This window comes from Fringilla coelebs (genome assembly GCF_963513975.1).
Source record: "Fringilla coelebs genome assembly, chromosome: 19".
Taxonomy (NCBI): domain Eukaryota; kingdom Metazoa; phylum Chordata; class Aves; order Passeriformes; family Fringillidae; genus Fringilla; species Fringilla coelebs.
In genome coordinates, this window is record NC_140045.1 from 13,152,504 (window position 1) to 13,169,004 (window position 16,501).

Genomic DNA, 16,501 nt, shown 5'->3' on the forward strand with positions numbered 1-16,501 from the left:
TGGGGTTCAGCCCAGCCTGCTCCACGCCCAGGTCCCCTACGATGACCTGCGCTACCTCGTGGGTGAGATCATGTACGGAGGTCACATCACAGATGACTGGGACAGGAGGCTCTGCAGAACCTACCTGGAGGAGTTTATCAAGCCAGAAATGCTGGAGGGAGAGCTCTGCCTCGCTCCTGGATTTCCTCTCCCAGGGAACATGGATTATAATGGCTATCACCAGGTAAGCTCTTTGTTTGCCGGCATTATTTATACATGTAAATGGAATGTCTTTCCTAACTGCCCCATAATCTGCCTTAGGAGGCAGGAACAGGGCTGCAGTGTTCCTGCACTGTTCCTCTTATTTCCCATTATGCTCTGTTCCTGTGGATGTTTCAGCATTCCCCTGGATGAACCAAGTCTAATGGTAATTTGCTACTTCATCATGGGCTCATTCTGTTCATGCATGAATAGAGCAACTGTATTGGTGCTCGAGACTTAAGTGGGGCTCCTGGAAAATTACATCCACATACTGTTTGCTAAAATGGCCCTTTCAAGCTCTTTTTATCATCAGTTTTGATGAGAATCACTGAAGGGTCTTGTTGATCTACTTACTGATCTCATCTGCTCTTTGTACACAAATGCAGAGGCACATCAGGCTGGTTTTGTTCATAAAACTTAACTACTGGAAGCTCAATTCCCACAAGAGATTTCAGGATGCTGATGCTGAAATGCACAGCAGATAATTGCTAGAGAAGGTCCAGCCTGAGACACGGAGCCAAGCTGAACTCCAGCAATTACAGAATTTTCCCAGCAGGAGCAGAAGCAGCTCTGTAAACATTTGTACTCTCCTTCCTCCATCGCTTCCCTGGTGGTTCAGCCCAGGCTGACCTCTTGGGGGGATGACTCCAGCGCTGCAGCTCTGCAGGCAAAGTGCCCTGGGCTGTTCCTAACGTGCTCCTGCATGTCTCTGTGCAGTACATAGACGATGCCCTGCCTCCAGAGTCTCCCTACCTGTACGGCCTCCACCCCAACGCCGAGATCGGGTTCCTGACGCAGCGCTCGGAGCGGCTCCTGCGCACCGTGCTGGAGCTGCAGCCCCGGGACAGCAGCACGGGCCAGGGGGCTGTGGGCACCCAGGAGGAGATGGTGAGGGTACTCAGGGGGTGTGGGCACCCAGGAGGAGATGATGAGAGTGCTCAGGGACAGGGGGCACCCAGGAGGAGATGGTGAGAGTGCTCAGGGACAGGGGGCACCCAGGAGGAGATGGTGAGAGTGCTCAGGGGCTGTGGGCACCCAGGAGGAGATGGTGAGAGTGCTCAGGGGCTGTGGGCACCCAGGAGGAGATGGTGAGAGTGCTCAGGGACAGTGGGGCACCCAGGAGGGGATGGTGAGAGTGCTCAGGGGGTGTGGGCATCCAGGAGGAGATGGTGAGAGTGCTCAGGGGCTGTGGGCACCCAGGAGGAGATGGTGAGGGTGCTCAGGGGCTGTGGGCACCCAGGAGGAGATGGTGAGAGTGCTCAGGGACAGTGGGCGTCCAGGAGGAAATGGTGAGAGTGCTCAGGGACAGTGGGCGTCCAGGAGGAAATGGTGAGAGTGCTCAGGGATGGCTGCTGGGGTTTGATGCCTGTCTCATCCATCAGGCTTGTCCATGGTTCTGTGTTCTGCCTCTGCCTGCCTAAAGCTTGGTTTTATGCAGAACATCACCCTGGTGGGATGTAATTGAGTGCTGGCAGTTACAGGACAGTGCCTCTTAATTACCCCGGGCACTGCAGAGCCTTCGTTATCATCCTCTGAAGGTGTTGCAAATAAACCTTCCCTGAGCAGCAGTCCCTGTGCACCCCCTGTGACTGGCATAGCAATGGGCCCCTGGCACACTGCCTGCCACCCACAGCGTGCCACCCAGAGCTCAGCCCTCCTCCTGCTGCTGCCACCGTGTCCCCCCAGCTCCCCGGGGCCTTGTAATTCCTTATTTCCAGCTGAACTCCTTTGCTGCACCTGTGTCCTGGGCTGATCTCAGCCGTCCCTGTGGAAACTCACAGCTCATTAAAACACGGCCCAAACATCCCTGACAAGATCTGGAATCAGCCAACACATGCTCAGGTTTTTACTCCTGCAGTCTGAAGGTGCCAGCTCTGTGCTTGAAGATTTGCAATTTATTGAATGGCTAATTGCAGCTCATACAAAGCTGTGGTTTCACACGAGTTTCCTTTGGCTTGCTGTGAAGCTGGGGAGCTGACTGCTCTCCCTAAGGGGCTCCCAGAAGTGCCCAGCATGGTGAATTTTCTGTTCATACTTGAATTTGAGGTGATGGGAATAATCCAGGGGTAGCAAAGCCAAACAAGATGTTCAGAGATAGCAAATGTGAGTTCCTCTCTCCCCTCCCACTCCTTTTGCTATTGAAACACAAATAAACTCTTCAATCCAGAAAAGCAAAATGATCAGGGAATGCCCCAGCAGCGCTGTCACAGGTCATGGTCACCCTGCAAACTGCTGGTGACAGTCAAGAACACTCTCATAGGAGCACAGAAGTCCTCATGGCTCTGTCTGGGAATAAAATCTGCCTGAGAGCAAGCAGAGTGTGACCTCAGTGCCCTGCCTTGTGCCTGGGAACACACTCCCACGGCTCATTTTCTTCCTGAAGTGAGCTCTGTCATTATCCAAGCTGTCCCTTCCACTTGGTCCTGGCATGGGAGTGAGCAAAGCCTTGTCTCAGCTCCTCCACTGAAGGATATCCAGCCCCTGCTTTGGCTGAGGTGATTTGAGGCAGCTCCCAGGGAAAATGTGAGCCTGTCATTTTCCAGAGGCTCTGACAAGTCCAGTTCCTCCCACAGGCTTCTGAGGTCACACTACAGCAAACGAGCTGTAATTGCTGTGAAGGAAGCAGAGCCACAGGGGCTTGCAGGGGAATTTCAAATGAGCAGATATTTCTGTGGTGCCCCCGAGGTGCAGCTGAGGAGCTTTTCCAGCTTTAGCCACCTGGGTGGCTGCAGTGACAGCCCACACATGGTCACTGCTGATGGGAGCCAAGGGCTGGGAAGAGCAGCAAGAGAGGGAATTGGAGAACAGAGTCCAAAATATAAATATTGGTGGCCCTGGCTGTAAAATTCCCCTGCCCTAGCTGGCACTGGCCCTGCATGCCAGGTTTGGCACTTGGGATCATAGAATTTTAACTGTGTTATGTGTGCCCAAAAGGTCCCAGCAAGCAGAAGTCTTGCTCAGGTTCCAGCTCAGAAGTAAAGCAAAGCTTTGAGTGAGAGCTTCCACATTAAACCTGGGAGATGCAGCTGAGCCCCTGGACAGCAGGGGCTTCGTGCCTCATTGTCAGAAAGGGGTTTATTTAATTTTTTAGACACTGCAAAGTTCCTCTTGCATTGGATGAAATATTCCCTGTTTAGTACTGAGAGATCTGAAGAAGCTGTGGTGGTGACCAGAAAATAATTTTGTTTCGTTATGCTTTTCTTCCATGGCTCCATTAGTCCAGAATGCCAAATTCAGCTTAAAATTCAATTTTATGTAATCACCTCTCTCCATCAGTACACGAGAGAAAACCAGCTCATAAGCTGTGTTGTCCTGAGGCTCAGCTGAGGCTCCAGCCCCATCCATCTCCTTGTGAGTGTGACCTCGGGAGAAATAAGAGAGCCGAGAAGAGAACAGGCTGCCACACGTCACGGGGACATTTTAAAACCATCATTTTGCAAGCTGCTCATCTGACATTAACTTCTGTCAGCATTTAGATTTTAATAGGAGGGGGCAAGCTCTGTGAAAGGTGCCCAGGGCTGGCAGGGATGGTTTGGAGACGCTGACAGGGCAGAGGGAGTTCTCCCAGCTCAGGCTGTGAGCCTGGGGATCACTCACCAGCATCCCCCTCTCTCCTCCCTTTGGCACAGGTGCAAGCCCTTCTGGAGGAGATGCTAGAGAAGCTCACGGACGAGTTCAACATGGCAGAGCTGCTGGCCAGGGTGGAGGAGAGGACTCCCTATGCCGTGGTGGCCCTGCAGGAGTGCGAGCGCATGAACGCGCTGACGGCCGAACTGCGGCGCTCGCTGGCCGAGCTGGAGCTGGGCCTGAAGGTACTGAGGGGGCTGAGGGGCTCCCAGGGACAGAGAAAAGGGAATAAATGGGTGTTTGTTAAAGGCCTTCCACAGGAACACCTTGGGCAGCGCAAAGCCTCGCAGAGGCTGCACCCAGGATGGGGGAGTGATGGCTGGAGAGGCTCCTGGAGCAGAGGCTGGACAGAGTTAATGGAATGAAGTTTATTAAATTCATTAAAAGGCCCCAAAGGATCCAGCTGGGGCAGTGCAGGAGCCCAGCCAGGGCTGCACCCAGCACAGACCCAGGATGGACTCAGGCTCAGGAGTTCTCAGCCTTTGCTGAGTTCTGCTCCATTTCCATCCTGGGGCTCAGTGTCCAGTCCCACTCCAGGGGATGCAGTCCCACCCTGCCAGGCTGCTCTCCTCCATTCCCTGCTGTTGGCACTTTGTGGGGCTGGAGCTGCAGCGGTGTCCTTGGTTCTGGGGCTGGGGAAGGATTGTTCTGTGTGCCTGAGCTGTGAGCAGACCTTGCTGACTAGAGTCTGGGGAATATGAAAGATAAAGCTGAAGGAATCACAATGGTCACCATTTTTATATACATATATCAGTTTGGTCTATTTGCATATCAGGGGTTAATTCTCCAATTACAGCTTCAGGTAATAAAGCCATATTCCCCAGTTTGCTCCCCAAAATTCCGTTTTGTTTATCCTTTTCAGGGCCTGTGGTGTGTCCTTGGATCTCAGGCCCAGAGGGATTGTTCTGTCTGAGCAAAATGTGAAGGCAGTTAACTACACTTTATATGGAATTCACAGCTATGCACTAATGCACTACAGGATTTGAAAAATATAAAAGCTGAAATCTTAAGGCATCAGTAGGAGAGCTGGAAAATCCTGCAGGGTGCTGCTCAGGGAATAAAAGGGGTCACAGGGAAGAATTTGCTGCTGGCTGCAAAGCCAGCCTGGCTCCACAGGGCTCACAGGTGGATTTGCAGTGGCACAGTGTCCACAGGCACACACAGCAGTGCTTGGCTTGTGGGAACAGGGGATGAGCACTTCTGGCCACCCCAGATTGTGCCACAGCAACAGCAGGTCACTCACAAACTGAGACATGGCCTAGTTAAAGGTGAGCCAAGAATCAAACCTTTGCAAAAAATGTCCATGGGTGGGGGGAGCTTGGAACAAAATATCTCAGCAGCACAGGCTGAGCTGAAATCAAAGATTGGTTTTGTGTGAAGGCACAAAATGTCCAGAACTCTAAAAGAAAAAGGCTAAAATCACGAGAGTTTTGGAAAAGATACAATTCCTTTGCTGGGTGTGAGCCACATGCTCAGGAGTCCCCATCCATGGGGCTCCACTGCAGCTGATCCCCACCCTGGTGTGGAACCAAACTCTGGTCCTGTGATGGATGAGTAAAGTGCCATGGTTGATTCTCACAATTAATGCACAAATATCATGTATGTAGGTTAAGGGAAGTGTTACAGATTTATGGTTATGCAGTACCCCCTCACGGGGTTATCAAGGGACAGCTGGGTTGGGGCATCTGGGAGGGTCAGATTGTCACTATGGTGACACTGACCTCCAACCAGGGTTTGAGGAAGGGATCTCCACCACTGGACAGCCAAGAAGGGGCTGATGGACAGAACTTTGGGAGGGGTTAAAGGGTTAAAAAGGAAAAAAATCTCCATTGTGTGGCTGAGCACATGGCAGGGAAAATCTTTTGCTCCCTGCACCCGTAACTTTTTTTCTTCATTCAGTCTCTGTTGTATTTTTGATAAGGTTTAATAAACCTTCCTAAACTATGACAGGTGAGTAGCCACAATCCCTTCTCACAATCCCTTCTCAGGGGGATGCTGAGCTCCCACAGCTGGTGTGCACAGAGTGCCTCAAGGGTCTGGGCTGGGAGAGCTGAGGGTGAGCAAGGAGGGCCTGCCCCGAGATGGAATGACATCTCAAACCTCTCCCAGGGGCAGCTTGGAAAAGAAACCTTCAGCTGCCCACCCTGCACGAGGAGGGGCAGGCTTGGCTCGGGGTTTGGGCACCAGGCTGCTCCCAAATCCCAGCTGCAGCCTGCAGATGTGTGTTCTGCACTGGCTGCTGGTGCTTGTTAAAGCAGAGACATCCTGGACACAGCTGCTGGGTCAGTGTGTGCAGCCCCTTTGGAAAGAAGCTGATATTTATGTAGTCAATTATCATAAACAGATTTCTCTTATTTTCTAGCATAAGGCAGTGGAATTGAAAATTCCATTTCCTGAGACAGGTAAACAGAAGTGATTTAATGTTTCAATCCCAGAGCCCCAAACAAGATACAATTGTGACTTGGACAAGGTGTGGCAATTAGATTTCATGTGGGGAAGAATGTGCTGTTAAATATTGGTAGGGGAATGAGGGGATGCAGAGTGTGCAAATGAACCACAAACAAAATGAACCACAGGAATCTGTAACACAGGCTGCAAACTTCTCCCCAAACCCTGCCACACATCAAGGCAGGAAAGGAGATGGGGTCTGCAGAAAAGGCTCCTCAGAGGGCAGCAGCAGCCCCTGAGCTGGGATTCAGAGACACCCTGGGGCTGGGACTGGGGGAGAGCAGCAGAGCAGAGCAGCATTTGGCATTTCTGGTCTTTGTCAAGTCTGGTGTTTGGTGCACTAACACATCTGAAGGCTCTGAGAGGCCATCAGTGGCAATTCCAAGCACCAGGGAGTCCTTAAGGCTGGAGAAGCCCTTTGAGGTCCCCAGGTCCAGCCATCACCCCAGCAGCAGCCCCGTGCTCACCCCTAAACCATGGCCTCAGCTGCCACGGCCAGATGGTTTCTTGGGCACTTCCAGGGCACTTGGGCTCAGCTGGTGCTGACCCCACCAGGGCTGGGGGTTCAGTCCCTGATCTAAGAGTTGGGCTTGATGATCCTTGAGGGCCCCTTCCAGCTGGGAATGTTCTGTCAGAATGTTCTGTCAGCCTGTGGCTGGTGACTCCACCACAGCCTGTTCCAGTGCTTCACAGCCCCCTGCCTGGAGAAAGCTTTCCTGATATCCAGACCAGATCTCCCCTGGCACAACCTGAGCCCAGTTCTTGTGTCTGCAGCCACAGGTCACGTGTGGGTCCCTGCAGAGCTGAATTAGACCTTGAGCATGACCCAAAACCCTGCTCAGCATCCCTCACCTCACCTCCCACCCCTGGGGGACCACAGAGCAGCCAGAGGGGCTGGAGCTCTTCCTGGTGCTGCCCTCACTTGACTCTGGGCCTTGCACTGAAGAAATCCTGCTTTAATTGCCCTTGCTGGCAATTAAAGGGCTGTCAAGGCTCGCTCCTCTCTGGGGCTGGGGTGCTGCAGTGACAGCACTCAGAGGAGGAGAGTTTACAAGCCAGGCCCCACAGAGCTCAGCAGAGAATAAATAAAGCCCAGAGAAAACAAGGCTTATTGTTTTTAACTGACTGAAGGATCTGCCAAAAGAAGGCGATTTGGAAATGTCACGCCTAATTTGAATTTTTGAATAATTCATGGTGTCGTCCTAGCGGAAAGTGATTGTTTGGTCCAAAAATAGGAGACATCCCATTAGGAGGAAGAGAAATTGCAATAGACTGGTAGCCATCAGAAATAACTGGCATGTTGCATTTCAAAGCCCTTTGTTCTGGCTGGCTTGGGTGGAACCAGAGGCTGGGCTGAAGCCCTTGCATGTTAATGTTGTACCGGCCTCATTTTTTGCAAGCAGATCCTCTGGTTTGCAATTTGGGTGAAGGATGAGCCTCCAAAATGAGGATAATATATATTGTAAAATAACAAAGACCAAATTTTGATAGGCAAGCCGGGTATCAAGTGAAAATAACCTGAACTGAGGAAACAGTTTGTGTCTGTAGTGTGCTCATCTTGAGGGAATGGCTGCAGGCTGATTAGGATTTCCTTCAAGGGTGTCTTTAAATGAAAATTACTCCCAGCGTTTGGGAAGAAAAAAAAAATTTAAAAAGTAACTTGAATAATTTCTGATGCACTTCAGTATTCAGCATCTGAAATGCAAATTTATGCATAATTGTGTTTGGACAACTCTATGAGATTGCTGCTGTAGATGCTTTGAACCCTCACAGGAGACTCAAAGCATGCTTGAGTGCGCAGGCTTTAAAAATTGCTTTTCTCCAGCCTTGCTGAGAAATACATTTGCTAATTCATTTGTTTCCTGAAAGTAAAACTAGACATGATATATGATCGAGGGGGGGCTGTCTTTAAATCAATTTGGCTGCTTGCACACACCCTGCCATATTCCTACCCACGTGAAAGTGCTTCCAGGAGCACAGAGTCCTCCTGTCCCACTGTCCTGCCGTGGCCAGGGCAGGGATTCTTGTTCTCCCTGAAGGTCTTGCCATGGTTTCAGCCCATTGATGGTTCCTCTTTGTGTCCAGTTTCTCCTGAGGATGGAGATCATGATGGAGATTTTGGGAGGTTGTTCCTCATATTTTAGTGTTAATTGCAAGTGCTGCTTATTCCAGCTTTTCCTTTCACCTCATTAGCTGTTGTGGCTTTGAGAGCCATTTTAAACCCCTTGTATTCAGGATTTTCTCTACCCACCAGGAATTTGCTCTCCAGGGTGTCTCTGAATCCCAGCTCAGGGGCTGCTGCTGCCCTCTGAGGAGCCTTTTCTGCAGACCCCATCTCCTTCCCTGTCTTGATGTGTGGCACGGTTTGGGGAGAGGTTTGCAGCCTGTGTTACAGATTCCTGTGGTTCATTTTGCTTGTGGTTTTTTGGTTTAATTTTGTTTGTGGTTTATTTGCACACTCTGCATCCCCTCGTTCCCCTACCAATATTTAACAGCACATTCTTCCCCACATGAAATCTAATTGCCACCCCTTGTCCAAGTCACACTTCTATGGCTGGGTTTGGTGATATTAAAGGTCTTTCTCAGCTGTCAGTGTGTCCCAGAGGGCATGGCCAGCACAGGAACAAACTGCAGAGATCTTGAACTGCTGGGCTCTGCCAAGCATTGCTAAACAACTGTGGGAGCTGCTTTAAGAAGATTTCCACTTTTTCTAAAGCTTCCTGGATTTTTGTGGCCCCAGCAAAGGGCACCTCTGCTGACCTCACGGCTGGAGGCACTGAAGTCCTGAGAAAGAACAGTTGGAATCTTTTATTGTGAATAGACTGACCCAATTCCCTCCCCCTTGTTCTCAGCAATGGCTCCACTGATTCCAGTTAATCTTTCCAAAAACACTTAGCCCGAGGCAAAGAGAAATTGTAAATGAGATAAATTTTGGCCAAATGATAAGGGAACAAAAGGAAGTGTTTATGATGGAGAGCAGTGATGGACATTATCTGCGGCTCTCCAAAGTTCTGGGGGTGTTGCAGCCCTCCAGCTGAGCACAGAGCTGCAGAGATCTGAGCTGTGCAGACCATTCCACTCCAGGGAAGCTGAGCTGGCATTTGCAGGTTTTCTCTTTGCATCCTGCTTGGCTTGAGTGAGCCAGAATCACAGAGGAGTGGGTCAGGACATTGCTCCAGCCCCATCCTGCCCCCAGGCAGAGCAGCTTGTTCTGGACCATGCGCTGGTGGGTTTTGAACATTTCCAGGGATGGAGACTCCACTGTGGACAACCTGTTCCAGTGCTCAGCCACCCTCAGGTTGTCTTTCAGTGGAAGGTCCTGGAATTCAGCTCTTCTGGCAGAACTGATACAGGTTTCTAAAAGCTTTGAAACTAATTAATTGCTGCACAAAGGAGAAGTCAAAGCTCTCTCTTTATCTCACTTGGCTGAATCATATCTTACTTTGTTGTGCTCCTTCCCTGCTGTGGAAGGAGCTGTGATTACATTTGCAGACAACACGTGAAGTCAAAGAGAAAATCTTGCACTGCAAAGCAGGAAATGAGGGGAGGAGTGAGGGGAAGTGGAGGAGAGGAGGGGGATAGCACTCAACATAGCAAATATTTGGACAGTTTTAGAGTAGATCATCAGAAACTCCAGTATCCTGCCCTGGCAGTGAGTGAGAACAGCTTTACACCCCTGAAAATCATGAGAGAAAACAGAAAATACACCAGGACAACGGAGGGATACCCCTGCTGCTGTCACTGTCACACAGCTTTTCCTCCCAGTAGTATTTTTACAGCAGGTTGCAGGAATATGCAATAGAAAGGTGTGCAGGAAAGCCCCAAACTCATGAAGTCACCCAGAGTACGTGGCCAGCAGTGTCTGTGTGGGATTCTGTGCTCTTCTCATGCCCTGGCCCTGCTGTGCTTCCAGCCAGGCTCTGCTGGGCAGTGTCAGTGCTGCCTGTGCCCTTTGGGGTGTTTGTGAGGGTCCCCAGGACGAGGTGAGAGATGAGAATCTGACTCCAAGTTCTCAGAAGGCTGATATTATATTATATTATATTATATTATATTATATTATATTATATTATATTATATTATATTATATTATATTATATTATATTATATTATATTATATTATATTATATTATATTATATTATATTATATTATATTATATTATATTATATTATATTATATTATATTATATATCAATCATATCATATAATCATATTATATTATATTATAATCATATTATATTATCTCATATTATATTATAATCATAATATATTATATAATATCATATTCATCTATCATCTATTATATTATATTATATTATATTGCTATAGTAAAACTGTACTGAAGAAAGAGAAAGGATACATCAGAAGGTTTAACAAAAAAAAAATAACAAAAACTCATGGCTGCTCAGAGCCTCGACACAGCTGGACCATGATTGGTCATTAAACTAAAACAATTCACATGGAACCAATCCAACATTCACCTGTTGGTAAACAATGTCCAAGCCACATTCCAAAGCAGCAAACACAGGAGCAGCGATCAGATTATTCTTGTTTTCATTCCTCCCTGAGGCTTCTCAGCTTCTCAGGAGAAAAATTCCTGGGCCAAGAGGATTTTTCAGTAAATATCCTGATTACACCCTTTCTCTCCAGGGGGAGCTGACCATGACCAGCGAGATGGAGACCTTGCAGAGCTGCCTCTTCCTGGGCACGGTGCCCGAGTCCTGGCTGAGGAGATCCTACCCTTCCACGGCCAGCCTGGCCTCGTGGTTCGCCGACCTGCTGGCCCGCATCAGCGAGCTGGAAGCCTGGACCAGGGACTTCTCCTTGCCCTGCACGCTGTGGCTGGGAGGGCTCTTCAACCCCCAGGCCATGCTGACTGCCATCATGCAGAGCACGGCCCGCAGGAACAGGTGGCCCCTGGACAGGATGGCGCTGCAGTGCGATGTCACCAAGAAGAGCAGAGAGGATTTTGCCAGTGCTCCTCGCGAGGGGGCCTACGTGCACGGGCTGTTCATGGAGGGAGCGCGCTGGGATGCTCAGGTGAGCTCTGCCAGGCTCTGGGGCTCAGGGAGGAGCCACAGGTGTGGTGGTCCTGCATCTGATTGCAACACTGATCCAACACTCTCCGCTTATTTGTCCCTTCTGATCCAACACTCTCCGCTTATTTGTCCCTTCTGATCCAACACTCTCAGCTTATTTTTCTCTTCTGATCCAACACTCTCCACTTATTTGTCCCATCTGATCCAGCACTCTCTGCTTATTTTTCTCTTCTGATCCAACACTCTCCACTTACTTGTCCTGAATCAGCTCCCTCTCTGCAATGGTTTTCCAACACTCTCCACTTACTTGTCCTGAATCAGCTCCCTCTCTGCAATGGTTTTCCAACACTCTCCACTTACTTGTCCTGAATCAGCTCCCTCTCTGCAATGGTTTTCCAACACTCTCCACTTACTTGTCCTGAATCAGCTCCCTCTCTGCAACGCTTTTCCATGAAGGATAGGAAGTTAGGGAAAGCTGTGCCCTCCCTGATGGATGCCGTTTCATCACATCTCCTTGGGCGGTTCAAAGCTCCAGGTTGGTTTTTTTTTGCTCTGGAAATGGCCTGAATGGGGTCTGGGAAGCCACAGGCAGGCAGGAGCATTGCCAAGGGCTCTGCTGGGAGATGGCAGTGAGGATCTCGCTGGGTCAGCTCAGATCTCTGTTCTCAGGTCTGGGCTCTGCTCACAGAGACAATCACAGAGCCCTGCCCAGCTCCCAGCTCTGCCCCCACAGTTCCCTGGCTCTTCCCCTCTCCACACACAGCCCTTGGGAGGTCACAGCCCCTGCCACAGGGAGCACTGGCTTTCTGCTGCCCTAAAAACCTGACAGAAATCAGCTGGACACACCAGAACACAGACAGCTTTTAAAAATTCCCAGTCCTGCGTATCAAATGCTCCATTTAAGAACATTCCAGTGCCTGCTGTTATGTTTTCTTTGCCACTGTGACCAGAAAATGAGTTCAGCTGGAAGTGGAGAGTAAGAGGTTTTGGGGGTGCAAAGCCAGAAATCTCTGGGAAATACTTGGCTTCTCCCCTCTGCCTCCCTCCAAGAATTGGTCTGAGTGATTGCAATGGGATTTGTCTTCAGGGACAATCCCAACACCAGTAAATGTGTTTTTCTGATTACATTTTCCTTGTGATTGAAAGATACTGAGCAATTATGTTCATGGAGCCATTCATAATCTCTGGGTATCATGCTTCAATTTATTTCAGAAAGGAAAAGGATATTTTTATGGGTTGCTGCTCCCACTGAAATATCATTTCTACCTAGTAGAACTATTCATTTTACCTATAATCCAGTGAGTACCAGTGTGCATTAATGGATGCAGGACTTTTAAAACAGGTGCACAGCTCTTTTGGGTTGTGTACTCCTTTCAGATTAATCCTCTGATAAAAATGGCAGGCCACATTTAGAAGAATTCCTCTGGGGAACACCTCCACTTTTAAAAGAATATTTCACATTTAGGTTGTGCCTCCAAAAAAGGAAAGAGTCCTTCTATGTTCTGCTACTCACATTTTTCTATTTATTTAAACATTTATGTTTGCCCTTGGGTATCTTAAATTTATAAAACATTCATTACAAAACAGCAGGCAGCTATTAGATGAAATGAAACCAAGCAGATTATTTTGGGTGCGAACAATCTCTTCCTGCAGCCCTGTTAAAGTCACTGGGACTCAGTGGCAGTCAGAGGGATGCTGTGACTGGGGACACTTGGAGACCTTTCATCTCAAGCTGCTGACTGATCCCTGGCTTTCTGGGTCTCTGCAATAGAGAGTTTGGTGCCCTGTCCCTCCCCAGGGGGGTTGGAGCGTGGTGGGACAGGGGCAGGGGTGGGTTTCACACCATGTGTGCTCCACGGAGCTTTGGCAGCTGTGCACAGCACAGCCCCTGCCATGGAACCACAGGATCCCAAGCTGCCTTGGGCTGGAAGGGACTGTAAAAGTCAGCTCATTCCAGGCCACCACGGGCAGGGACACCTTCCACTGTCCCAGGCTGCTCCAAGCCCTGTCCAGCCTGGCCTGGGACCCCTCCAGGCATGGGGCAGCCACAGGGCAGGGCCCCACCACCTCACAGGGAAGGGTTTTTCATTCCCCTTGTCCAGCTGAAGCCACTGACCCCATCACTTGGGGACCACCTTGGAGTGCTCCCTGCTGGCTCCATGTCCCTTCCCTGCCAGCTCCGTGTCCCCTCCCCAGCTGGCTCTGTGTCCCCTTCCAGCTGACCCCAAAGGGGCTGTGATGTGAGGAACCTGTGCTGGGACCCTGTCTTGGTTTGAACAGACAGCTGTGTGCTAAGGAAGGCAGGAGCCTCCCCTGAAATGGAAAATGCAAACCCCCTCCCCCTGAATTATTATAATTTTGAAATTAAGGGGCTCTCAGGCAAAGATATGGGAACAGGAATAGCAGTTCTTTATTAGGGAAGAAAATGAAAATAAAATAAACAATGCAGTGAACCAAACCAACACTGCCAGAGCCAGAACACAGCCTGGCACCCCGTGGGTCAGGGTGCTGGCAGCAGGGCCATTGGAATTGTGGCTGCAGCCCTCCTGCAGTGCCAGGGGTGGTTCTGCTGGAGCAGGGATCCTGCAGAAAGGTGCAGTGGAAGAGGCAGCTGCTTCTCTGGGAATGCAGTGGGCAAAGGCTGCTCTGGTGTCCCAAAAACTCAGATTGTATCCAGGTAGGAATGCTTGGCTCCTCCCCTGGGCGAAGCATCTCCCCATGGGATGATGGAGTTTGATCAGCCAGGCAGGAACACTTGCTGGCCATGGGCAGAAGATAATTAATAATTAATGGCCCATTAACAGCAGAGATCTCCTGGAGGGAGGACTGGCTGTGGAAGAGATAAAGAAAACCCCCAATTAACAGAACTGCCCCACCCCACTCTCAGTTTCCTGCTGGGAATCTGGGACAAGCAGAAGTGAGGGATCCTTTAGGATCTGAGGCTGAGCTCTCCAGGCTCAGAGTGGGGGTTCTGCACCACGAGGGCTGTGCTGCTCGTCAGGAAGAACTGCTTTCAGAGCAGAATTAATTTCTGATGATGAGAGCGATAAAAAATGCAAATGAGAATCAGCCCAGACATAACAAAATGATATCTTACATAGAGGTACTCAGAAGATTTCAGCTCTTGTTAACCCAGAAACAGGTAGAATATCTCTTGGAAATTTCATTTGAAGTATTCTCAGCAGTAAAAAAAAGAGAAAGACCTGATTAAAACCCAGTCTCAGGAATGAAAGGTGTGAATTTAAGAAGAGTGCATAATAATGTTTCATAAATAGCTACTTTGCAAGGTATTATACGAATTATTTAATGTTTGTTCAGCACGTTGGAAATATAAAATCCGAAATGAGAGTTGGATTTTTCATAGCTGAGCATAACAGATGGCATTAGTACAATTAAACCGAGGTGTGTGGCAAGAGGGATGATTTTTCTTCGCTCGTTATAGAACTAAATAAACTACTGGAGAGGCTGAATCTCACCCCACAACTCTGATCCGAGAGCATTTGGGATAATGATGATATGTGAAGCTCAGCTGCAGTGAGAGGCAGTTTCTTTAGTGCTGAAAAGTTTCGTTTCCATTTCCCTGTTTATTTTCATTTGGTCTCTCTAGCCTCCATTAGGCAGTTTTCCCTGGAAATGGATTGATGTGCAGGGTATTTTATTGTCAGAAGAGAGAGAGGAAATGTCAGAGAGACCCAAATTAGAGAAACAAACTTGATTTCTTGCCCTGGCAGGGTTCTCTCCCTCTCCTGCGTTGGGCAGCCTGCTGGGCAAGGCTTTGCTTGTAGAAGAATAATGGGATTTGATATTTATTGGTGATATTTTCTCAGAAAAGTCATTTTGAATTCTCTTAGTTGCATCACGAGAGTGGGAATAAGCCTGTGGTGGCTTTTGGGGGTGTCCACCCTCTCTCCCACCACAAGCAGCACCTCCCACAAGGTAATTCTGGTCTGGAATCCTCTGAGAAAGAGATGCATGAGAATAATCCCAGGATCACTCAGCTTGGAGAAGATCTCCAAGGTCACTGAGCCCAAGCTGTGCCTGATCCCCACTTTGTCCCCAGCCCCGAGCACGGAGTGCCACATCCAGGTGTTCCTGGGACACCTCCAGGGATGGGCACTCCAAACCTCCCTGGGCAGTGGTTAATCACCCTTTCAGCTAAGAAATCCCTGCTAATGTCGAACCTGAGCCTGCCCTGGCACAGCTTGAGGCCTTTTCCTCTTGTCCCGTCCCTGTTCCCTGGCAATAGGACAAGAGGAAATGGCCTCAAGCTGCACCTCAGTAGAAACCAGGAGAAGTGAAACTTTGTTCACAGTATGGCTGGACAGGGTCAGGGACATTGTTCCCACACAAATCCAGCTCAGGATTGAGGGTCTGAGCATCTGGTGAGAGTGCAGGCAGCTGGAGCCTTGAGATGATCTGCTCAGGTGAGTTGAGGAGGGTCATGGTGGGACAGGGAGCTCTTGGATCCAGACCTCCTTCCTCAGAGCGGCTCATCCAGCCCCCCTGGCCCTGGAGAAGCTGTTTGCACCTCTGAGCAGGAGCCCTTGGGTGAAGACCATGGGCTCAGGGCTGTCAGCTGGTGGACAGCGTGGGGATGTGACCTCTGTCTCCTTCTCTCTGCAGGCCGGGACAATCGCGGAGGCCAGGCTCCAGGAGCTCACTCCAGCCCTGCCTGTCGTGTTCATCAGGGCCGTTCCCGATGACAAGCAGGACACCAGGGGCTTGTACCCATGTCCTCTGTACAGGACACGCCAGAGAGGCCCCACCTACGTGTGGACCTTTAACCTGAAAACCAAGGAGAGCCCGTCCAAGTGGGTGCTGGCTGGGGTGGCCCTGCTGCTGCAGACCTGAGGCGCCAGCACAGCCCTGGGCTGCCAAGCCCTCACCATGTCACACCATTTAAACCACTCCATGCTGAGATTAACCTGAGTTCCACCTCTCTGGCGGACTCCCAGGGGATCTCTGTGTCCTGGGGATGGGACAGAGGTGCAGGGGACACAGCCCAGGTTTGTGGCTGCTGTACATCCATCCTGTAATTCCTACACTGCTGCAGTCTTGGGTGTGGTCTTGCTGAAATGGCTCCCGAGGTATTAAAAGGCTTTTTTCCCAGCCCTGTGACTGAAGAAGAAGTTGAGATTCCTGGGCTCTGC

At 49.8% G+C, this 16,501-nt stretch overlaps 1 protein-coding gene across 1 annotated transcript in view; it reads left to right on the top strand.

Moving 5' to 3' along the window:
- Positions 1 to 16,301, top strand: part of DNAH9 (dynein axonemal heavy chain 9) — a gene marked incomplete at its 5' end in the record, with an annotated part of 134,750 nt that extends 118,449 nt beyond the window's left edge. Inside the window, 5 exons of the mRNA XM_084218566.1 lie at positions 32 to 223; positions 958 to 1,128; positions 3,870 to 4,052; positions 10,963 to 11,352; positions 15,975 to 16,301. Coding sequence (XP_084074692.1) covers positions 32 to 223; positions 958 to 1,128; positions 3,870 to 4,052; positions 10,963 to 11,352; positions 15,975 to 16,202 — 1,164 coding nt within the window. The 3' untranslated portion in view covers positions 16,203 to 16,301. The remainder of the gene's footprint in view (positions 1 to 31; positions 224 to 957; positions 1,129 to 3,869; positions 4,053 to 10,962; positions 11,353 to 15,974) is intronic.
- Positions 16,302 to 16,501: the final 200 nt, after the last annotated feature.